The sequence below is a fragment of the Odontesthes bonariensis genome, chromosome 22 (genome assembly GCF_027942865.1).
Source record: "Odontesthes bonariensis isolate fOdoBon6 chromosome 22, fOdoBon6.hap1, whole genome shotgun sequence".
Taxonomy (NCBI): domain Eukaryota; kingdom Metazoa; phylum Chordata; class Actinopteri; order Atheriniformes; family Atherinopsidae; genus Odontesthes; species Odontesthes bonariensis.
In genome coordinates, this window is record NC_134527.1 from 11,308,926 (window position 1) to 11,334,760 (window position 25,835).

The 25,835-nt window shown below is 39.1% G+C and overlaps 1 protein-coding gene across 2 annotated transcripts in view; it reads right to left on the bottom strand.

The window, feature by feature from the left end:
- The window catches only part of rimbp2a (RIMS binding protein 2a), a 44,602-nt gene extending 19,114 nt beyond the window's left edge, over positions 1-25,488 (bottom strand). For both annotated transcript variants that reach the window (XM_075455461.1, XM_075455460.1), the window contains exons 1-9: positions 25,319-25,488; positions 12,804-12,893; positions 10,537-10,659; positions 6,916-7,020; positions 5,796-5,846; positions 2,760-2,964; positions 1,287-1,444; positions 962-1,041; positions 734-843 (exon numbers count right to left, since the gene is read on the bottom strand). In XM_075455461.1, coding sequence (XP_075311576.1) covers positions 734-843; positions 962-1,041; positions 1,287-1,444; positions 2,760-2,964; positions 5,796-5,846; positions 6,916-7,017 — 706 coding nt within the window. In that variant the 5' untranslated portion in view covers positions 7,018-7,020; positions 10,537-10,659; positions 12,804-12,893; positions 25,319-25,488. The remainder of the gene's footprint in view (positions 1-733; positions 844-961; positions 1,042-1,286; positions 1,445-2,759; positions 2,965-5,795; positions 5,847-6,915; positions 7,021-10,536; positions 10,660-12,803; positions 12,894-25,318) is intronic.
- Positions 25,489-25,835: the final 347 nt, after the last annotated feature.

Genomic DNA, 25,835 nt, shown 5'->3' on the forward strand with positions numbered 1-25,835 from the left:
AATCACTGCAGCTGAGTACCACTGTGACTGCGACAGGCTGTGCTGGCTTCATGATTGCTAGCTAGGGGGATTAGGATTGCCACTGATGGAGAAGCCTTCATAATTCTAAAGAGATTACAAAGAGAGTCACCCCAATCAGCAGTTATGAGAAAGTATGCAGAGAGTTTTCCTGGTGACACCAAGGACTCGCAAAGATGAGGTCAGGGGATGAACATAGGTTAAAGGTATATGTGGACACGTTCAGTATGAGAGTGGCAGGTCAAGCAAGAGCCTTTTTATAGCAGTGTTTACAGAAATTGTTGTGTCACAGGAAAAGGAAAGGTAGACTTGCATAACTTGCGATACATATCTTACATACAGGATGCAGACATGCAAAATGACATAATGTACTATATGTATGCCATAGCATTCAGTAGACCTTAGATATGGTGACAGCAAGGGGGTTGTGGGAATTCAGATGCAAAACAGCAAAACTCTAATTACAAGTACTTCACTGAAAGATAAATGTGAGCTGTTTGGCATTTTTATGGCATTTATGTAATTTTAATAACGGATCATAGTGATGCACAAGCTGTTTTGTCTGTCTGGCATTCTCATCTAAATCAAACAATACAACAAAGAAAATCTCCTCCTTTGCAAAATATTCTCGTTCATTGCGCTACAGCGTTCAGACATTTGTCATTTAAGAAGGGCAACTTCAAACAAAGCTTCACAGTTTCATCTTATTTCTCACCTTCATAGAAGCCATCATCATCCATGTTTCCATACACGTACAGATATTTTCCAGCCACAAGGGGGAGCTCTGCTTCAGGATGCTCATTTGGTCCATCATAAGGGTTATAACTTAATGGAGCAAAGAAAAAATAATTAGTTGCATTCACTTGTAAATATATATATCTATTAATTTTGATACTAAATTCAGTTAGATCAACATAAAAATCTTGGTGCTTGTGTCATTTACCTGTAACGGGCAGTGCAAAGCCGGACCTGACCTGTGTAGCGAGGTTTGGACCTGGGTGATGGGCTGGCCTCATCCTCCATCTATAGATTAATTAAAAGTAATTGCCATTGATATTGATAATTACTAGTAATCAAGAATATTAAAGAATTAGCTAGGTATTCTGTTACAAACCTTGACCCTTGATAAGTTTATAAACCTGTATAAACCTTGATAAGTTTGAAGATGAGATGCAACACGGATAAAAGATCTTAAAGACATGATAACATATACATGCATTAAATTTAAATGGGATGATATGTACTGATGTAGTGTCACTCAGACACACCTCTGATGGGGAAAGCTGTCGAGGGCTTCTGGGGTGGTCCGTTGTCACGGTGCTAAATTTGACAGACAGCAGTTCTGGTGGTTTACTGTCTGCAGTCTGCGGTGTGCTGGGCAAGAACCGGGAGATCAGAGGGGGAGTGTTTGCCACACTCTCATCACCTGAAAGACAGTGATTCAAACAGCAAATAAAAAACAAGTGTCATTATCTCTGCTACCATTTGCTGCCCATTGCAAACCTATTGCTCATCTGTTTAAAAGATGGTACAGTTAACAATCCTCATGTCAAAAACTGCTCCATGCATTAACACAAAAGCTGCAGTGGGTTTTATTTTAGGTGAAGAGAAAGACTAAAATGGGATTTCCAGTACTTCAAAACCTTTTGTCTGTCCATGACTATATAAATCTACTTCGATAAAATGGGTGTATCTGCAGGCCCTGCAGGTTGCACAATGAGCCTTAGAATACTAATGTGTAAACTTACATACATACGCATCAGGCCTGTGATCAGTTAGGGTAGATACTGATTACAAATAGGTAGTATCTTTATTAATTTTGTCTACTTCTGGTCAGGGATGAACTGATTCTGCTGCTGTATGAGCTGGGGATTAAAAACCCCATCTCCAGAGAAGTTTGGAAGTTGTCTGAAATGCAACAAAAACCTTTATTTAAAAGACACAAGTAAAATAACTTATGTTCACTATGTAAATGTGCACTGAGGATATAGTAGATTTTGTACACAGTTGATATATGGCTTCTTCCTTGCATAATACAGATTTTGCCTACATTTCTGGATGCAGAAACGTAGGACTGTGTTCAGTGACAATGTTTTTCCATTGTCTTTCTGAGCCTGAGTGACCATTCTGACCATGGAGGCATGATGGTTTCTCAAGCAATGCCTCCTCAATCCTCAATTATCATGGGAATCAAATAGAGGTTTCTGGCTGTGGCCTTTGCGTCCTGAGATATCCTCAGATTCCCTGAGTATTTTCAAAATATCATGAAAGAGATGCTTGAAAAACCAAAATTCTCTGCAATTCCTCACTGCAATTTTTTTACTAGTCAATGATTCTTTGATTGAGATGTCATTAAGTGATGAACCACAACCCATCCTTGCTGGGAAAGACTAAACCTTTATAAAAACCTAAATCTTATCTTAATAACCTATCCTGAGACAATCATCTGTCCCCATTTAATCGACTGATTGATGTTACTTGTATATTCTATACGTTTTTTTTTTTCTCCCAATATCTTTTGAGTGTGCAACATCAAATTGATTTTTTTAAATAAAACACATTTTATTAGTACATTGAAGTCCATTTGAAACACTGGAAATAATTTCCTCTGTACTTTTATCTGTTAAATAAAGGTTCAAACTTGGTAAAACTATTATGCTCCTGAGAAACAATTAGTTTAGGTCATGTGAAAACTTCAAAGAATTTGAAAATATGACCTCAAAGTTTGATCACTGACACACCTCTCTTAGCTTGGGCTTTAAATCCAACTGTGACTTGTGAGAGTTTCTTCTCTGTTGAAGATGGGATCTGGGATGTGGAGGTGGGATTATGTTCAGGGATCTTCACAGGCTCTGATTGCAAACGGAAATTCAGCAACTCTTTGGAAAGCTGTTGGAAGTGTTCACTGTGAGACCTGCATTTTTGCTCCAGGTCACAAACTTTGACCTTTGACGGATAAGGGAAAGAGCAGAAAGGTCGGTGATGAGCAAGAGGAGATAGTGGAAGCAAAAGAAAAGTGGAAATTCATCACATGTAATTGTATAGCCTATTGATATTCATTTATTCAGACACAAATTAGAAAAGGATCCCAAACGAATCCTTTCTGAACTTTGGTGGGTTTGAAACCACCAGCAGTGTAGAGTCATCTGATGATACACAACATAGCTTAATTTTGATAGCTAAGCTTGAACACTGCAAAGAGTTAATCCTACCAGACATCCTAAAATTGTTTTTAAAAAATACCATGAGAGCTTTGCTGATTTGTGAAGGAGACAACAACTAATCAGGGAGTAAAGTTAATATCTGAAGAATTCTGTCAATATTGTTTCGGTTGGACAAAAAAAAAAAAGAATAAATCAAGAATTAAGTAAAGAAGAAAAATAATTAAACAACAAAACATAGAACAGAACCGAACATTAGAATATGTTAAAGATGGGGCAAGGAATTCATAATAACACTGTATTTCATACACTCAACTAATTAATGCAAAGAGAACTCAAATAAAACACATATTCATATTTTTGTCAACCTGAAAAGGCCTAACAAGCTAAAATGAATAGAAGATGATAACAAAAAGGTTTGATTTTTAGTTTGTTCGCTTCTACAAGAGATGCATCTGTAGTTTTCCTCCTGCAGAGAGGATTTTTTGTTAGTGAAGAGAAACAGGCCAGTGAAAGAGACTGATTCAGTGTATTTGTACTGTAAGACGAGAACTAACTCCCCGAATGAGGTGTTTTAATTTCTCTGACCAAACTGTTTTTCTGAGCCAAACTCAGTCTGCTTGCTCAGTAAAATCGCATTAAAGTGATTTGGATAGATAATAACATGACCCCACTTGAACTGCTCTCAAAGGCGTCTGTGAAACAATGTCACAAAGGGATTTAGGCTAAAATTAGAAAATAATTTCCAGTCGATGAGGTGGCGACACACATCTTAAAAGGTTGTGATGAAACACCATAAGTCAACTATTGGATATGGGGAAGTGGGTCAGCACAGGTGTAGCTGTAGGATGAGTGAGACTGCCACTAGAAACTAGCTAGATTAGTTGGGAGTAATTTACACAGCAACATAATAGAAAAGCTCCAGGAGAGAGGATAAGGTGGGAATGCCAACACAAAACTACTGTGTGAATGCTCTCATGCATGACTCGCCAAATGGTGTCGAGTTTTGAAAAAAAAATACACATTGTTACAACATTTATTCACAGATATTCCTATGAAGTAGACGGTATATACCTCCAGCTGTGATCAACACCACATCACCCGTGTCACTGCAGAAACACCTGGAAATTAGTCCTTTTTTTTTTTTCAAAATTGCTGACTAGGGCAAAGATTTTCTGCAGGTAACGGGTTGCCGTGTGGACTGGCTACAAGGTGTTTTTGGCTGGCTATATCAGACTGTGTGCCACCAACTCGTTGGTTTAAGGTCAGGATATGTACTGATCTTTGTTATCATGGACAAAAAGTCAGACAAACTTAAAAAGGTAAAGTTAAACTTGTTAACAAGAAAAATGTAAATGTTTGCACATACATAGTCATTTTCCATCTAAATTGAAGAACAGAGGCATCAGCATTAAGATCTCTGCTACAGAATCCAACACAGAACCAGCCGCCACCATCGCCAGTTTTGGACAACACCAAACGATTTTGAGAGTGAACTGGATGTTGCTGAACAGTAATGACAGAATTTTCTCTGTTGCCTTTGAGTAAATTGCTATGCCCGCATTAGCCCGGACGTGTGATGAGATCACGTGTCAGTGCCAGAGAAGTTGAGAGCATGACAGTTTATACCTCTGGTTTGTCAACACAAGTGCCTCGGAAAGTAATAATGCAAGTGTGCACCACTCGTTCCCTGTATGCACTTAGCTTTGAACCTGTGCCGTTTTGGTTATGTTTTATATTTCATTTTGGAAGGAGACTTTTAGTAAACGGTGCTATTTGAAGGTGAATGAAGGACAAATCTCAGCCAAAATACCCTTTGGACAAGGTCTTGCTCTAAATCTCTCGTTGGCCTTATTGCAGCCATCAAGGGGGTACTGGTGGATGAGAATTACTTTTTTATTAGATTTTGAGGTAATTCTCAACACAGCTCAGTACAGTTTCAGCCTCAGCAGAGGCACATTCACCTTAGATCATTAAAAGTTGCGTGGGTGTGCAGGCAGCAGTCTGGCTGATGCACGTATTTGATTAATAAGGAGCTACTGTTTTAAACCTGCTTGTGGCAGGGCTCCAGGGAAGATAGAGTTAGTTAATGCACAATCTTTGGGACTGATACAAATCCATTTAGTTTGAGCTGTTGAAATATTTCAATTAAATTATTATAAATTTAAATGAATGATCCCCTGAGGATAAATCCTGCTGCATTTTGGTGATACCTTGATTATTGAATGCATTAGTTTGTTTCAGTTATCTGCAAACCTAATGACAGTCCTCATCTGTTTAATGAGCATATTTTCAGGAAATGTTTTAATATTTTTGGCCGAGGAAAAAGAAAAGATTCAGGCTTGCAAAACATCTGCGTGACAAAACATAAAATACTGATTTTAGCATTTAACTCAAAATATGTCATGGCAGATCTAGCTGAGTGGACATAGTGGACATTGTTGTATGAGATAAAACTGTGTATTGTCCCTAACTCTGCTGTATATCTCCCTATTTAACGATAAAAATTGAATATGAATTAACCATCTTGAAAAATGTATTAAAACAACCACATTTAAGGAATGTAGCACTGATGTAAAGCTGAGTTAGTATCTTTGTTGATTCATGTTACTGTACCTCTAACAGCTGTACTGCATCCTCATGCTCCTGGTCAATTTGAACCCACTCCTGCAGGGAACACACAGAAACACACAGTGACAGCTGACACCAATAAACAGCACAAAGCTGACATAATGTCAGCTCATTGGTTCATCACAGCTCAGCTCCAATGAAGAGTAACTGATCTATTTTCGGGTATGTTATAGTCCAAGTAGTAGCTGTTCTAGGGGATACACAACAGTCTTAAAAATGTAACAACCCTTTGTTACAGAACTAATCAATTTGGCTATGTTTCATACCATCTGCATCATTTTTGCCTGTTCATGACTGTTTAAACAAAATGAATTTAGCCTGAACAAAAAGCTGGTACAGACCAAGTTGAAAGAACTTGTTTTTTTTTTATGAAAAAGGTTTTATGAAAACCTGAAAAAAGGTCTGAGTCTAATCCAGATATTTTGATGATTATGAATAAATCTAAATAGACTCTTTGATGAGCTGCGTAATAAAGTAAACAATAGATGCTGCAACAAGAGAAAGCGTGAAGAAAATCAATGGTTTGAAAAGATATGTGTCACCTGAGAGATTGCGAATGTACATATGAGATTAATTGAAATCTAATTTATCTAAACAAAATCAAAAAGAGTCACAGGTGTGACTGAGCCTTATTAAAAGTGCAGGGGATGAACACCTGAAAAAGGTCCTTAGCATTTAAATCATTCTCTCCCCTTGTGATATTTGAAATGTTTGACTTTTTAAGTGAGGACAAAAATATCTGGTAAAATGCCATATCTGCACACTGAAAGACCCTCAGAGGTTGTATCAATTTAATGACAACTAGGACGACACCAAGAGGCTCATCACATGACCAAAGATGTTGACACTGAACCTGCATTTCTGATAAAAATCTGCCAATTTGGGGACATTTTGAGGTCTTTATGTTTCTGCTACTGAAGCACTGATTCTGTGAAGGTGAATCAGCATTAACTGGCAACTGACACTTCAATAACTGAACAAGCCACATTGGCATGAAGTCACTGCTCAAAATCAATAACCTATAGAAGATCTGTGTCAGTGGGAAAAAAAAAAAGACGTTCGTAATGACCCATTTCTATTATTTCTTTTATACTTTTGGCCATACCTTTTGCAGCTGATTGATCCCCTTCTGCTTGGTATGAAGGGCCACCAAGGCTTGCTCATGCTCTGTCTGCAACTGCTGCTTCAGCTTTACAGCTTCGTGCATATGCTGGAAAGAAAAAAAAAAAAGATGAAGTGTGTTATTCAAAGATGATTTCTAAAAATTTCTCCTGGGAATTATCCAGCTACAGCCTTTCTGTACGGATGATGACAGAGAGCCAGAATTTACAAGCCTCAACTTTTACCAGAATGCTGCTTTTTTTGTATCCCTGGCACAAGAAGGTGGGTGTACTCTGCAGTGAGCAGGGCACCAACCTCTGCTGTTGAGGGAACTGTATCCAGTCTGCCTAAATTGCAGTTAGGAACTCCGCATTCTGATGTTAGTTGGAAAAACAAATGTTTGAAAAATTGCCAAAGCAAAAGCTCTGGTGCATCGGCTTGATTATCATGAATCCCACTATTTGAAGCAAAGTATCAGCTAAGCCTCACAGATTAAATAAAGCTATTGAACTGAATGGTTTCCAAGAATGAGATGCGATTATTGATATCACTCAACTATCCTTGGACTGAATACAATGCTACCTCAAGCAGCCACTCAGTTAAGCTTCAAAAACCGGAAGCAGAAGGAAGCCAGCTGCTTCTCTCCGACAAGTGTCAAAATATTCCTACCAGCAATCCTAAAGATCAGTAATTAACGCATTATTCCTACTTGTGTAAAGTCTCTGTCACATCCCTTACTCTATATTCATATCTAACTGAGATAGAGCTGTCATGCATTGTCACCCACACTCATCCCAAATCTTCCCTTTGCGAAATTATTCGAGCCATGACTACATAGTATCTCTCCACAAAGTCCCAACCAGCTGTCACATCTTGCAGTTCATGTTTCCGCAAGTTTTTGGAGAAAAGACAGCTTAGATAGCTCAGACATCTTTTCTTTTTCTTTTTCTTTTACCGTGTGTTCTGTCTTCCTTGAAAGAAAGACAAGCTTTTTACTTCCCAGAGTGACTTCGAGGTGTCCTGAGCAGACAGCCCCCACTTTGCATCATCAGAAAATCTCTAAGCTGCAGAAGAATGGAGTGGCTGAAAGGCTGTCACCACAGCCCTAGTAAAAAAAAAATTACCTTTTTTTAAGCCTTGCCGTTTTTTAGGTATGACCCTAGTAATCTCACCTACATCTTTTTAACAAAAACACCCAGTGATGGCATGTTTGTTGTACTGTAATGAGAATCTCCCCTGGAGCAGCTTGATTTTATTTATTTTAACCTTCTGTACCACTAACCTTACCCTCAGCAGAGGCCTGAGTACATGTAGAGGTGCAACATGAAATCATAGAAAGAACTATTTGTGATGGCCACTCTCAAGCAAGGGAAGGCTTTGAGTGTTGAGACTAAGGCTGTCACATGGCATAACATTTTTATAATGATTTTACACTATGTGTGGAAGAAAATCAATTAATAAAGTCAAATTAATGTATGTTGTGCTTCTTTTTTGATAAATCATTACACATAAAGGATAGAATAGAATCTAATAAATATGACTGGTTGCAATTATGCTGCGGAAGTTTTGGAACTTGACTGGAAATTCCTGTCAAGGGTTTGAGACTGGACCTGATGCTTGCTTTGGGAGCTTAAGACTTGGTGTCAGGTGGACAAAAATCTACTAAAGCAATTACATTTTTTTGGAGTAGAAGCCAAATGACTCTCTCCTAATGGAGTAGGAATGTAAGGAGTGGGACTAATTCATGCCAAATCTTTATGATATAAAACTCTTCACAAAGGAGAATTATCCAAACTTTGTATGACAGATTCGTTTGTAGCTAATATCAACATTATCTTATGAGGGATGGTTTCATCTACTAGAAGAAAAGAGTGAGCTCATCATGTATGATGAACAAACACAACAGACAACCTTACAAACCAATCAAAGACACTATTCTACAATCTGTATTTATCTTTTTTGAAAGTGAACTATGTTTAACAGTCATATGGTACTAGTCAGTAATGTTTCCAAAGCTGATTAGTAAGCAGTGATCTGTGAGCACTCGATGTATTTACTCAGATTCAGACTCAGAAACAGGGCATCTAACTTCAGTCAGAGTTGTGAAACAAAGTCGAGAACAAAATTAGCTCAAGTCTTGTTCATGTAGCAGTAATAAGAATAAGAATAAGAAAAAATATTCCAACATAATTCACACGTGACGAAAAGGCTTTTGTTACCAGATGAAATAACTTTAGAAACAAGATTGATAAGAGCTGCATTTCATTTCATTTTGACTGTAAAACATTTTTATTATCAAATAAAAAACATGTCTCCCATTTTTTCATGTCGTTTCCACCATCTCTGCTTTATCCACCCACATTGCCCCATGTAATTTTCTCTTAGCAGTCTCTTTGTCTTCATAATCAATGCTCAACGAGAAAGTGACAAACCTTTCATTGCTGCATCGGGGAGCAGGTCAGTTTTTCTCATATGGGTACATTTCTCTCTCGAATATCCTGACAAACAGACAATCGATAGGAGATGCAGGGAGGCGAGGATTTGTAATGAGAATGCCTCTCGCAGCACAGTGAGACTGTTTCTGATTACTATTGGCAGACATGAGCGCAATGAAAAAAGAGCTTCTCTTTGAAACAAGTCATACTTCAACTTATATGTTCCTTTTTAAGTTTTCTTTAAAAAGAAACGCATGGATGAGGGATCATTTCCAAACCGGGCTCAGTTCTTTTTCTAAATAGGATGACTGGCACGAGCCAAAAACAGAAGGCTGGTTTAGGCTTGAGCCATCACAGTTCTCAGGTTTACCCATCATTGCATATGTTAGATGCATCAGAGACATCGCTCAGTGGCCTGTTCAATGAAATTTAGATCCATTCACATGCACATAATGTATTCATAGTTGCAAGTATTTACGTTTGATTATCTTTAAGAAAAGTAGGTAACAAAAGTTTTTTATTTTCTTATTTATTTCAAACAGAAATTCTCGGTTTCTGCTCGCCTGTTGCACATGCACTCGTAGGTTTTCTCCCATGACAAAGCAAATGCCTTCAGACTTTAATAAGTTATCCTGAGCTGAGCTCTTTCACTCCACACTCTTTCACTCACAAATAAAACAACCTAATCCCTACAATGCACATTACTCAGGAAAAGTTATTTTCTGTGAAAAATCAAGAATTTGTCTTTTACAAACGAGTCTAATCAAACAATAATCTTTGACTGAAAACTTATCATATGAATAATATACTTTCATTTAATTTGAAAAAAAAATGCAAGAATTGATCCTAAATTGCACAGATAAATCCACTTGAGATTGCTCTAACTCAGGGATTTCCAAAGTCGGTCCTCGAGGGCTGCTGTCCTGCAGGTTTTAGATGTTGCCCTGCTTCAACACACCTGATTCAGATTAAATGGATCTCTTCAACAGATTGTTAAGTTCTGCACAAGCCTGTTAATGTTGTCTTGATCTGAATCAGGTGTGTTGAAGCAGGGCAACATCTAAAACCTGGAGGACAGCAGCCCTCGAGGACCGACTTTGGAAATCCCTGCTCTAACTCAAAAGAGTGCACTGTGAATGTATTGAAGAACTACAGTGATATTTGTATTTTGGTTTAATGTGATCTCACACCTTCAGAACCTGTTCCAGCTTATCCACTTTGGCCTGGAGTTGGCTCCTCTGCTGCTGGGCCACGTCTCGCTCCTGGCTCACTACAGCAAAGGTTTGTCTCAGCTGCTCATAGTCAGATTGCACCTGCAGGGACATGAATCACAAATGGAGTTTAGACATTAGACAGGAAAGTGCAAGGAGTAATCAGAGAAGCATGTGGATCGTTAACAAAATGAATATAAGACAAACTGAAGAAATGTAATATCTTATAATTCATCCTTGTTTTACTTGAGGAGCTTTAAAATGTAGCCCTCTTTCTGATTATTTTTTTTTTTTTAAGTGAAAAACATTTTTCACAAGGCTTGCTTTGTGCTGTGGACCTCCTTTTTACATTTATGAATAGAGGCAGCTTTTCTTTTTTCTTTTTTTTTCTCCCCTTGATAGCCGGAGGGTTGATTTAGAGTTCACAATCTGAGGAGAAATTAATCATCACTTTTCCATTTAGCCTTGATGAGACAGAGCTGCTGACTGGAGCATTTTGCTTTTCATTTTGACATCAGTCAGAAGCATTGAGCCGGTCTGTCTAAAGGTGGCCTCGTGAGATTGGGCTTAACCGTCCCACAGCCATTCACCCTTCTTTGCAATAATTAATAAAACAGAGGAATCCACAATAGGAGATAAGATCACTCACCTAGAGTACTATAAACCAAACTGCTGCAAAAAGAATAAGAGCATTTGTTTTATTGGATTCATGACAAGAGCAAGAGTTTAGAGCAGTGATAATAAAACCATGTGTTAGTGAGGATAAATATTCTTTCTTTAACATTTTCATTTGATCATTTAGGATGTGTTCTGGAAGATATATCTGATGTGTCCTCAAACTCTTAAGAATATTGGAAAGATTACCGAAAATGGGAAAATCTGTATGTCTGTGAAGACAGTTAGAGGGAAAGTGCATCCAAAACAAACCCAGTATAGAAATAAAAAAGAAATATTAACTGTATGGGGCTTATAGGTCCAGTGTGCTGGATGTAGTGACATCTCGCCAAACAAACTGCAATCATCTGAATTCCCTCAACCTGCCTTCAGGCTTACCATAAAAGGGCTTCTCCAGAGTCAGTGTTTAGTTTGTCCCTTCTGGGCTACAGTAGTTACATGGCAACATGGTTGAGCAGAAAGGAGGACGACCCCTGGTAACTTTACTATAAACTACTTGTTACAAGGTACTAATATCACAATGACTCAAGCAGTTCTACACCGATGAAAACATAGTTATAAATGTAATAATGCATTGCTGCCAATATGTGGCAATAAATCTTACACAAGGAAACTTTAAAGTGTTCGTTTTCTTTTAATGCTGCTCAACAATTCCAGCTATATTGTTTTTTTTTCTCCTGAATGCTCACAAAGTTCCTTCAAGGCAAGTGCAATTTATTTTGTGTGATTAATTTCTCTGATGATATCACCACCGCCTTGGTTCTTCATTTCGCACTCTCGGTGTCTGTCGTTCTCTTTTGCTTCTTTCAATATTTCCCGTCTATGCACAGTCCAGTACATTCTGGCTGTGTCTTTGCCATGACTGCTTTTACAAGCCAGCGACACTCGTTCATACTGTATTTCGGGCAGGACAGGACGTGCTTCAGACCCACTTTCTTTTCATCTCTGTGCCCACCTTGTTGGGGCACAGATGGCATCATTTTTAGAGCAAGAGCTCTGAACAGAGCAACTGGACACGTGTCAAATCTGCCCCCACTGTGAAAGTCACTATTAGCGCCAGGGCAGCTAATCGCCTACAATCACAGACGGTCACTGTCTCTCCTTCAGGGGGTCTGTGTGTGTGTTGTTTCACGCATGTGTAAAACCTAAAGACTAGGCAGAATACCTCGGCAAAGACACATAACGAAGATGAAATGTAGAATAATGAATTGTTTGTCAAAGCTGGAAGACGTTACACCAATACCACGTGTGCATTGTGTGTAAAAAGCACAAAAAAAGGGGGGGGGGGGGGGCATATTATATAGTAGGTGAGCTGATTAAAATAAAACAAATACAGGTGTATTGATCTGTGGAGATGAATCAGGTTCCCACATATCACTGAGCCATTTATAAGACATTGTGTGCGTGATGTGTACCCACTGCATCATTTATACTGCAAAATTAGATAGATTTTCCCATTGAGCATCATCTGGTGATCCATTGATCCTCCTTCTTCACGTCTGTCTGTCTGAGTTTGTGTGTATATGTGTGTCTTTGCAATATATGATTTGCACACTATGTGAATGCCTTACCTGGTCATACTTTGATGCTTTCAGGTGGTGGCTGATCAGCTCAAGGTTCAGACGATTTCTCTCCTGGAAGGCAACATGGAGCTTTCCTTTCTGAAGAGAAGAGAGTGGGAAAAGAAAGAGTTTGTTGCCTTGTCATGTTATGATACATCTTCCTCATTCAACGACTTCATGTCTGACTGCATAATATATGCAAGCCACACAGAGCAACTCCATCTTAAGGCTATTATATAAGAGACAGATGAAAGACTCAGGTTAGTGCCGATCCCTCCCTTCCTCTGTTTGTGTGTGTGTGTGTGTGTGTGTGTGTGTGTGTGTGTGCGTGTGTGTGTGTGTGTGTGTGTGGATAAGCTTTTCTCTAAGATGCTGTCTGGAGGACAAAACCCACAGCTGCATACTGTCACCCTCCATTTGGTACGTGGCACTGGCAGCGGAGGAGGAAAGCTGCAAAAGACAAGAGAACGCAAAGAAGAAGATCCAGAAAGAGATAGGTGGGAGTGAGGGAGCCGAGAAAGAAAACTTGAATGATGAAAAAAGCAACAGGAAGTCAGAAGATGATTTAGGGAAAACAGAACCAAAAAGTAGAAGATCTAAGTGACAGCATGTCAGTTGAATGCTAAATAAGCAAATGGGTGCATTATGCGAGTGAAACCGCTCCAGCTCAAGATGAGATTAAATTGCAGGCCACGTAAAAAGGATTGAAAAGAGGTGTGCAGTTCCTGTCTACTTTTTCCACGGTCCACATTCAAAGTCAGAAGATGTCATGCCGTCGGTGCTGCAGGTACTCAAGCATTACATAATTATGCCACACTCAAAGTAGGGCAAAGCTCTGCTCCTCTCACAGCTCTGAGCAATCCAGAGTGATTTTACTGTGACTGGCCATATTCTGGCTCTTAATAGCACTTCATCCTGTTGATTGTCATTCTGATCCAAACGTTAAAATGTGGGGAAGTCATTTATAATTGCAGTCAGGCCTTTCCTCTAATCACCTTGAAAAAGTAACAGGAGCTGACGATGACTTTTATCTTCCTGACAGGACTGGCAGGACAACGCAGCAGGGTTTCATGTTTTTGTTCATGTAAAACATTACCAACAAATAGAAACACAGAGCTCAATTTTTTTTTTTAATTTTTATAAGCTTTTATTGATGAAATGTCCTATAAAGCAGGCAATGAATAAGATTTTAAAACAATTCATTTTTGTATTACCATTGTTATACATTTTTTACTGGTTAAGTATGGACAGTGGGCATTTTCTGCTTGAAAGTGTTACTGGTCTGGAAGATGACATGTTAAAGAAAAACAAAAAGAAATCTGAAATCTCACAACTAAGAGAGAGAAGAGTAGTCTCCCTCTAGTTTTTTTACACCTATTTCAGCAGCAAAATGCTCTCTAAGTCAATTCTCCTTCATCACAGAGGGGCTGGACTCTGTGAAATATCACAACACATGACATAAATGCACTGCATACATAATGTATTATGCTCACCTGAACCAAACTGTTGTATAGTCAGGCAATAAGGGAGTATAATATTTATCTGTCAACCTTTGCACAAGACAATATTGTGCCGCTCAGAAGCTTATGATCAAATTTATCACTGTATTCGAGGAACTCAATAATCCCTAGCAAAGAGAAGGAGAGAGAATAACAGACCAAGTGAGGGGCCAGCCAGACTCATTCATCTCTTTGTGTGCACACAGAGAGGCAGCCATGGATGTCGAATCAAGCCAAGATAGAGAACAGACAAGGGCATGAAGAAATGGGCACTAGTGAGTAAGTTACCTGCTGCTTTCATTGTGTAAGTCTTTCACCACACCACAACACTGTCGACTACAGAATGTTCAGTGGACTGAGCCACACCCAGTCAGCAGCAGCTGGAAGTGAACTTGTTCCTGCTCCTGCCTTTAACTGTTAACTGAGAACACATGAAAAATCACAAGGTGTCAGCTGCAGTCATCCTCTGCACTGCCAACCCAAGACACGGCGGGGTAAAGGGGGTTATAAAGGATGTATAGATAAGTGGGAAGATGGATGCGATCAAAAGAAAACATGCAACACTGTCTAAGGAGCCTGGGTGCCTCAGTGAAACTCTAAACTTTGTGTTGCTCAACCTGCCATCTTGTCAGGTAAAGCAAAGTTCAGCAGTGGCAGTAGCAGAGAGTACAAAAACAAAGGAAAGAGAGACATTAAGAACAGGGAAAAAAATGACCTTTTACAGCCTTCTTTTTATGTGCTGCATGAATGATGTCTGCCTCTTCACTTCCTCTCACTTCCAGCAAATCACACATTCACAGCTCCACTTAACACTCTGTAACATCTTGTAAACACTCTGTTATACTGCGAAGCCAAGGGACACACACATTTCTGTGCCAATTTAGACCTTCAATGTGAAAAAAAATCAACAAAGAAATCTGGTTTGAATGTAAAAAAAAAAATGAGGGCTAATTTGGCTGTTTCTTAAGAAAAAACAACACAAAGAAGACTTCAAAGAGAAGAGCCCAAGTGTGAATCTTTGCATGGTTGTGAAATTTGAGATCAATATGTGCGTGCAGAGAGAGTGAACAAGCTAGGAGGAGAGATCTCAACACCACTAATGCCTAATTCACTCTGACAACCTCTGGCTTCCTTCCTCTTCTCTCTCAATCTATATCTTTACACATACACACACACACCAATGCATACACTTTCTCTTTCATCACCTCTATGATTATCATCCTCTCACAAAAAACAATAATTAAGCTGTTAGCCTGGCTCTGCCCACTGTAGACAACCTCTCAACAAGCTTTGAGGGTTCACGAATGTTTTGTGTATCCTTATAGTGGACTATAGTGTCTTAATTAAAATCCAAATGTTTATAGCGTTTTCTCATTGAGCAAAATGTAAACATCACTGTAGTAGCATTGGTACACATACATAATCAATTTGTAATTTATCTGCAGTTGGCAAAACTACAAATAGTTATATCAAGTAATGGTCTTGGAATGGGTTGGTTTAGCATAAAGGCTGGGAAAAAAGCAGGATTAGCTTGTCTTGCTCTTTCCAGCCATGCAAGCACTTTAATTATTTTGTTTTTCTGGAATTCTTTTTTTTTTCTGGAATTTTTTTGTCTTTAAACCAAAACAATATTCTGACAGGCTCTGTTATAATCATCTTGACACTATATTATTTGGTTGATCTGATTGATAATGGAATTACAAAACATTTATGTAATGAGTCTGGCAGATATGATGCAAAAACAACAATCTTTTCTTTGTATTGATCACAGAGCATAAGCAGCGTAATAAATCGAACATGAATGTAATTCTATCCTCACTGATGTTTTTGGGTGTCAAATCATGAATCTGCTGGATTTTGCAAGGATTCATTTGATTTAAATCTATTTCAGGAAAAGTTAGTTATTTTAAGCTGTGGATATTTCAGTTGTGAATAAAAGAGCCACCGATGGAAATTAATTGTAATATTCAGTTGTCCTTTAAAACACTATAGACATTACAAGGATCCTCAATTTCCATGATTTATAAATAAGTGTTCTGAATTACTCGATCATATGAAATATTACATCGTAACATTTGACAGAATATGCAAGTAGCCAATGTTGTTATGATGACAAATTGATGAAAGATGAAATCCTTTATAAAGAAAAACCCTTTTAAAAATGTGCAGAGATTTATAGGATGGCTGCTGATGACTCTAAATGAGCTTTTTGTGGGTAGAGGATTGCTACTGTTTCCCTAGGAGGATTGTCATTAATTAGATGTCACGTAGGAAACATTTTGTTCCTGTTAACCATGGGTAGGAAGACACCAGCAACATCTGTTGTGTGAGCACCAGCAAAATCACAAACAGACATTGATCACGTCTCCAAACTACTTCAGGCACAAACTTCATAAAGACCATACAACAATAAATACATGATAAGTTCTATCAATCAGACCATTTATATTCAACCCAGACTTCAACTGAATTGAGTTTCAAATGAAAACTTTACTGTGGTGAGTGGTATAATCGAGACTCTAGTCGATTTGTGTTCCCGTGAGTGTGTGTTTGCGTGTGCATACAACGTTGCCAAACAACTGAGTATGTGCATGTCTGTCAAACATTGTTCTCCACATATGATTAGAGAATGGACAATTAACACTAACAGCTGTTACAAGAAAATCCTGGTCAGTCCTTTCTATCGGCTGTAGCAGTCAGGACCATGGACAGCTCCTCAGCTTAGGTCCATGATTAAAGAATCCATGTTAGTTGTTGTTTTCAACAAGTTTATGGACAAAACAATCCATCAACACAAATTAACTCTTGGCTTTTGTCAGCAACCGGAATGAATATAATCGTGTCAAATGACTACGCAGTAGGCATAGATTTTCACTGGATCCAGCTTTGATAGGCAGTGATCTGAACATAACAGCCAAGTGGGCACTCTCAAAGCTGCAAAAGAGAGCACAGCACCAAAATAAGGCGTTTACTGACTGTAGTATCTAACATGGAGGCTCTGACACTGACAGGAGCACCAACATGCCAATGAGTTGCAGCTGCCTACACCACTCAGCATGACAGCTGCAACTCACTCTGAGTCCAGCTGTGTAAGGCTATCGTCCATGACTCCAATCAAAAAAAGTAAATTTACATAAACATATAATCATTTAGCTGATGCTTTTATCCAAAGCAACTTACAAGTGATAAACTTCTTTTCTGAAAAAGCCATGCTTTTCAGATAGCCATTAGGTTTATGATCAAACTTGGAAATTTTAATCACTGGACCTAAATCCAGTTCAATGAGTGTGTGTGCAGCCCTTAGTAACAACACTGCAATAACAATGGGAGAGGAATTAATTGCCCTTGTATTAAAAGGTGCATGGGTGTTTTTATTTTAAAGAGGGAAATTAAATGAAATACTGTTGCCTATGACTCTTTCCAGAGGAGTGCTGTGCCCGTTTTCATAGTAACATGAATATCCCAGAAAAAAAATGAAAATAGAAGCAAACAGTGTGTGCTGCGGCCACTGCTGAAGGCAGAAACTATGTAGTGATGTGACATTACAATCTTATAAAAGTCCTAACATCATTTTGCATGTGTGAATTTCCCTGTGGATTGATTATTTCACTTACGCTGTCTTCTAATAAATAGGAGTTAAAGAATTTTATACATTTGTTTTTGAAAAAAATCTTTTTGGGTTAAGCGTACAACAAAATGTTGATGGACACACAGCAGTTTTGAAAGTTTTGAAAAGGTAAACTGTTGCTTTTCATACAACTCATGTCTACTGATTCAGCATCTATTCCCATGACTCATATGTAGTAATGTGATAGAGATAAGCTTATTAACACAAATATATCTGAAGGACATTTGATATGAAAAAAAGAAACATATAACTGACTGAAGAAGGGGGATTTGACCTTAAAACATGAATAAGACAACTAGCATGATGAAAAGAGGGCACACTGTCAAGGTTGATGGCAATTTTAGGAGGGTTGCTAATGGACACTGTGCATCCCTACTTAGGTATTGTTTATGAAAATCCAGGACATTTTCAGAGGATTTATTGCGTACCATTAGCGAGGTCTACACTGCAGAATATAAGATGCTATATATTATACAGAGTTTGTCCTCTGAAGGGCTTAAAAGACATCTATATTTTTACAGGAGTGTGTGACTTCAAGCCCACTTGATCTTCAGCCAAATATTAGCTTCCTTGGCTGACTGTACTGAGTTTCAGGAGCATTTTCAGATCAATCGTTTATAATGCTGTTAATGCCGTGCATTACGTTTGGTTTACAACACAGGCATGACACCAGGCAGGAAAAACTGGCACTTCATACGTGGGCTTCCATCTTCAGCTCTGTTCCTCTTTTCTTTATGCTTCCTGAAATAGCATTCATGCAAACTGTTGCCATAATGTCATCAATGGATTATTCATTACGTCCTATTAAAATATTCCCCTTGTTGTGTCAAAGCATTATCTGTTGACAGTCCTCCAGCCTATGCTATTAATGTCTCTCCACAGGTGCCTCATTCATAAAACATAAATGAGTGGTTCATCTAGTTTAGATGCTAGGCTGTGTGTGCACTGGAGTTCACGTGTGGACACACACATATATGTCACAATTATAAGACCCCAGAGGCAGTTTTTACAATGGCTAAACTGGACGCAGATGGCAGTGGTTAATACCAATACAATGAAGCGTGAATGGAAATGTGTGTGTGTTTGTGAGTGCACGCGAGCTAGAGAGAGTTGCATAACATCATCAGGCATACATTAGCCTTAAGCTTGTCTGCTCCCGCAGTTTTTCAGGCCTTTCATCTGAATCCTAAACATTCAAAATCCCTAAAAGTTCAAATGTGGCACGAACTGTCACTAATAATAAGCACATCCACAGATTAATTTAAACCAAACGTTCTAGAACATACTCTGAGGGAACCCCTTGTTGTCTACGAATATGTAAACAGTTTTGAGGAAAATCTCTGAGTACAAAATGTGTGACTCACTCCTGCAGATTTAATAATGTGGATGAACTTGAGCTTGAATAGAAACCCTGCCTACACAGTCACAGGCAAAAAATGCATCAGGTCAATGTGGCAGCCAAAATGCACACAAAATCTTAAAAAAAAGGAAATTAAACACTATGCATTTGCCTGTGCTTAATGAATGCACATACTCAAGTTTTTTTTTCTTTTTAAGAATGACGGTTGCAAAGACAAATATCTGTGCTTACATAAAGAGAACCTCTAAGCCTACGACTGTTTTGTGTGCATGTGTTTGTTTTACACACACGTGACCTCTGCGGCCTGACTGACAGAGCAGGAGACAACTCAGATTTTTTTTAAGGGAGAAGAAAGAGGAGAGGCAGGGAGAGGCCCGGGCTGCCATCAGGAGAGATTAACTTCTCAACGTGGGGCACATACTCATTCATTTCACTGTTTAACCTCCTTCGTTGCTGCTCTCTTAACTCTTTAGACCCAGCCAACATTTTGTAATACTGCCTGTTGCTTATATGTTGTATACAGTATTTGGTCAAATTAATTTTCTGACATCCATTGCAGGTTTATCACCATCTGAGGGAGGATAAGGATGAACTGACCTTTTTTCTCAATAGGGGCCAATTTCAACCAACATGTAAGCTGCAATTTCCAAACTTAGATAATTTCTTCTTTCACTTTGGTTCAATTTGACAAAGTACACAACGACACCTTTGAACTCTTTATTATTTGTTAAAATAAAATGTGACATCCGCATATGATGTGACCAGTTTTGGAAACTTCTGGTGGGCATTATATATTATTTTCTGCAATTTGTCCAAAATAAAGATACTATTCTTATGAAAAACTGTTAAAAATAACAAGGATAAAGTGAAAATGTAAATCCCTAAAGTTGATTACAAAATCTTAAAAGTTCACAGCATGTCAGCAGGGAGTCAGGCAAGTGAGTGCTCGTGCTAACTTAATATGCAAAGCACGATGTACTATGCAAAGCTCTGCAGGGCAAAATACTGGCGTCCCTTAAGAATACACATGGCTCATGGTAAATATTAGGGCATGGTAGTGTGCATGCTGAAGTTAATGTGGGCTTGTAAGTGCAAAATGTTAGAGCAGAGAGTGAAAATGACATTAGGTCCCACTGACATGGGCGGCAAAGCTTCAAGTCACACTGATGTCATAACACATTTGACGCAAGGAGGACCTACTGTTCCCCTAAGCCAAAACTTAGGATATCAGGGGGCAGGAAATTAAGTTCTGTGGAAAATCAGTGTAATGCTAATGAGGAGCCCACGAGCTGGTTAGGGATTACATGCGCTTGGATGGACCCTCATGCACAAACACACACGGACAAGCCAGCATTCAAACGCTAAAGCATGCAAAGAGCCATAAACTACCTCAGTCATACAAAAGACACGTGGGTAACAAGTACTTCTGCATAGACATGCATGTGCTGTCAATGCCTTCTTCGTTAGACATAAACATACAACATCCACAGATACACACTCACATGACCCCAATATGGAGCAAAACGTACTGCACAAGTGCTAAATAATTTACATCTGACCTCATTGCACAGTTAAATGTACAGTACACTTGAAAAACTCTTGCAGAGCCGTATCGGATGTTTACTTACCATTGTTTGTTTGGAGGTTTAAAGTCTGAATTCTTTAGGCATGAAAATAGTTCCTTAATAGCCTGCTCTGGAAGTACTCCCTATATATGTAAGATAAACTGCAAAACTTTTTTCAACAGTTGCTTGGAAATGCTGCAGACCAAACAAAGACAAAGCACAGGGAGAATGTTACGCTAGTGCTGGCCTCCTTCCATTGCCAGAGGAGCACAGAGACCATTATAATATTGTAGCTTCTACCCATCGTGCACTACCCAGTGGAGCTCTTGAGTACACGTCTGAGCTGCTGTGCCCATATGCTGCATTAAAAGAAAGTCCCTGATGTTTGAAAACAATCATTTATTGAATGTCCAAACAGCTGGATTTAGAATAAAGGGAAACTAAATACTGAGCTGTCTTTACCTTTTAATTTTGGGAAAATACGATTGTATACAACGGTTTTCTTCTCTGATTCTTTTTTTTCTCTATTTTCATTAATTGTGAAGAACTGTGAGAGAGAGCATTAAGACTGTATTTAACTCATTTAATATAGTTGTTTTGAAAAGTGCTGCACGGGTACATTTTCAGTTACTGTTAAAGCTAACAGATGGATGATATCACTTGTAGCTTTTTAAAAAAAATTGGTCTCTACCAAGTCACAGCTGTTTTAAGTGTCAGGTCAAAGAAACAAAAAAAAGGGGGGAGAAAAATAATCATGTCAGAGGAACTATAGAACACCTGGTTCCCAACATGTGTGTACAAAAATAGTTGGTGGGACCTGAATTTTAGTGCAGACACTTGAGGATCTGTTTGAATTGGCTGAAGATGCTTCAATTCCATAACTTAACATGAAGAATTCCATAGAGCCTTGTCTAACACAAGTCACAGGTCTCAACAGAGCAAGACTCAGTAGCAGAGAGCAATAGGTGACAGTTACAAGAGCACAGGTCCTGTCATGTCATCTGTATCTGAACAGGCTTGCCTTTCTGACGTTGTGTACTTCTCTCTCCCCCCTTCTCCTCTTTTAATGTACTTTCCCTTGGTGTTCAGTCCACTGCAGGCTTCTGTCCTAATCATTCAAGCCATTCCAGACACAAAACACCAGGGACTAGAAGAGAGAAGAGAGAAGAGCTGAGTGGAGGAAGTTGCAGCCAACGATAGGAGCACAAGACAGGAACAATTTTGGTTGGAGAAGGTAATCAAATAGTTATTTAGCAGAATGGAGAGGACTGACTGAGAGAGAAAATAATAATCAGGAAAGAAACAAGGTTAAAGAGGATGAGAAAGGGGGGAATATTGGATGGAGGATCTAAAACAAACAATCACTGGAGGCACTGGGAGACAGTCAGTGATGTGGAATTAACAGGCTATTACCAGCATGCCATGCTCCGTTGCCAAAAGACTCAGGTAGCCTCGCACTGTCATGCTGGGATCATGGAGTAATACAAAAGCAAATTAAGTTTTTGAAAGAGCCTTTTAAGCTGCTATAAACATGTTAAACATATAAAAGAACTTTTTTTTTTCACTCGGTTCAAGGTCTACAAGAATTTTGGAGATATTGTCCGAGGGTTTGAATGAAATGCATTAGAAATTATACAAACTCCAGATGAAGACGAAATACGTGTGGTATATTCTGGCGAATGAATTAATATGCATATGTTTGATTTCCTCAGATGTGATTAGTTAACCTAAGCAGATACATCAATTCTGAGTAGATGAGTTAATATGTAGTGCAGGTGAATTACCGCTGAACAGCCATTTGCATCTACTTACTATTTAAAGAGAAGCAAATATTCTCTAAGCATGACATAAATCGTTAACCTCTCTTGAACAGAATCTGAATTTAAACTTCAATCAGACATCCATTTTCAACTGATATGCCTTCTCTTCCTCTTCTCCCCTCTTCCCTACCCCACCCGCCTTCTTTTGCCGACTCCCTCTGCAGAGCTTTGCATCTTTCCTTAACATAACTTCTGTGTGTCTTGAAAAGCCGCCAAGAAACGTGAGGAGGAAACGTTCTCTTATTGTTTCTATCTCTGCTCCCCCCGCCAGCTAAGTGACAAAGCTTATGGAGTGTGTACAACCAATAAATACAGCACTCATTCATATTCAGCCATGTGTTCACATTCACGCGTATACAACAGCGGTGGGGGCGAGGGGAGGAGTGATGGGGTTGCTATAGAAACAGTTCTCCTTCAGGTATGAGTCAGGATGATAAAAAGTAGCAACAAAGTATTGCATGCAACATATCTGATGCCCTTTGAACTGTACGTATCTAAGTCTGCAAACAAGCACTGCAAACAAAGGCCTGATGCATTTAACATTTAAACTTGCAGGGTGAATGAGAGGTAGTTTAGGAGTATGTATAAAGCTAGGTAATCTGGAATAAATGTTGAAATATGTGTCTGTGTGTACATTAAGTACACAGGGGTTTATTAATGAGAAATGTTGGTTTAAGTGCCCATAATACTGATACGTGCCACCTCACCCATCCAAAGTTGTCACAGGGATTATTGCAGTGCCTGCATGTTTGGGTGTCATTTGGCTGCCAGGCTCCTTGTTAATCTCAAGAGAGTAGCAGGAGAGAAAATCAGTCATGAGACTGAAAACACATGTTTCATTTTCTATATCATCTCTCTTCTTACTCTCTCCTTCTTGCCCCCTGGCATCTGACTGAAATTCCGTCAGCACTGCCAACCAGAGTGATACAAGGAGATGAAGAAGCAGAAGAAAAAGAAAATGGGGAGAATGGTGTTAGAGGAGCAAGATTAGGACAATCTTGTTTTCACATGTCGAACACATTTTTTTTTGTTTTTTATTTGTTTATTCTTTGTTGTTTTTTAGCTGTTGCTGCTGGTGTATCTTCGCAGGGCACAAAGAAAAGAAAAGACTAAATATTATAAACAAAAAAAGGAGAGTGGTGCCAGTCATACAAAACAAAGAATGCTTTGAAATGAACTTATTATGCAGAGTTGTCTAGGCATGCCGAGCACAGCACCAGTTCTTTCCATCTCCTTTGACATACAGTATTTCTGCTTTGGTGTCACCCACCTACACAGCCATCTTTTCAAACATATGCATCATGAAGGCATACCCTGAATAAACATACAGAAACACTTGTTTTCTGTATTCATGACAACTGGCACATCCAAGGGGGATTTTGAAATTACAGAGTGGTGAGCACTGCAGTGATAACTCATATGATAACTAGTTTAAACGTATCACCAGATAAAAGCTTTGTCAATTCTCATCATCAAGGAGGTGCAAATCTGCGCAATGTGCATTAAATTATTGCTTCCAAGCACAAAAGGATTTCAATGAGATGTGACAAGACGTTTTCGTTTTTAGTTTAAATATATTTAACTGTAACTTATACATTCCTTAAAACGTAGACTGTTAAATTGGGCCAAAACCAAACCATGCTAATTAATGATAATTTGATGTCATTTTTTATTTGATATAAAGGAAAAAGGTGCTGCATTAACAGCAAAAATACGAGAAACACCGCATAGTATGAGGCAGTACAAGTAAGCATCACAATCTGAAATTACCCAGAATGCCATGCAGTTGAGTTATACCTCTCTGTTTTAGCTAAATCTGATCACTCTAACCTTCATAGCGTGGAATTCTTGGCATTACTACATTATATATTTTGTTACTGTGCCATGTGCATTCAAAACCCTAAGGTAAAACACTTTTCTTGATTGCATAAACAACCAGTTGAGGGGATGTATCCATCAGGAGTGGGTTAATATTTATCACCAACACCTGGCAACCCCTCAGCAGTCAGTTACCAGGAAAAGCTCAGGTTACCAGAGCCAATAATGTCAAAGCACACACACAGACACACAGTAAATCAATTTGTTTGACAAAGCACCACACATTTGTCTTTCGCTCAGCATCCCTAAGTGATCATGTGAACATGTGTCTGGAGGTTTTAAAAATGTAAAGACTACCATTCACCATTTGACACTAATCAAAAGGCAGAATCAACCTACACCCTAAGAGAAATCCATGCAACCGCAGACATTCACACATGTACCTTGCCAAGAAATAAACGAACCATTAGACAGATACACTATAACCCCACCCCTCATCCCTCTACACACACAAAACACACACACCGCACACACTCGCACATCTCCGAACAGGTGGCTCTGGTTCAGTCAAGACACAGCAAAGCTGGATGTTGCTTTCTCTTCGTTTAGTCCCAGAAGAGACAAAATGTACAAATCCTCCTCTCCTTTCCACCTCACTGTGCACATCTGTCTCCTCCTGCAGCAACTGCACAGACAGGTTTTCCCCAGCTGCTTGGCTATGCTAACCCTGTGCACTATATATAGGACTCAACAGAGCTAAATCTAACATACTCCAGTTAATGATGCAGAAACAAACAGCAGCAGTGAAAAGAAAGCAAAGGGATGTCTATTTACCGTGTCTGTTGGCTAGCACAGGAGCATCTTTACTGAGGTGTCGTTTACTCCTTCTTCCTCTTTGCTCTGGTTTCTTCCCTTCTTCCGCGCTCTCTATGGGTGGGGAATTGTCAAACGGCTGCAGCAGCAGCAGCAGTAGCAGCTCGGGGCCCTGTCTCTCTCTTTCTCTCTCTGTCTTTCCTCCGCCCCCTCTCTACACGCTCTCTTTCCTATCCTCCCTTTGCTCCAACTCTCTCCCCACCCCCGAAGACCCTCCTCCATAACACCCTTCCTCCATCATTTTCTCCTTTTCTCCTCTTGCTTTCTCTCGCCTCAGCTCAATTTCCCCCTTTCTCTCGAACTAGATGTGTGAGCAGAGAGCTGCAGAAATCCACTCTGTTGAATTAATAAGCCAGCTCCACTGCTACACACATCAGCTACATCAGAGGACCACAGTTAGGTGGAAAGGTATCATAAAGATAGACATCTTGGAATTCAAACAGAATTGATGGTTCATAGTGCAGCTGCTGTTCGTCTT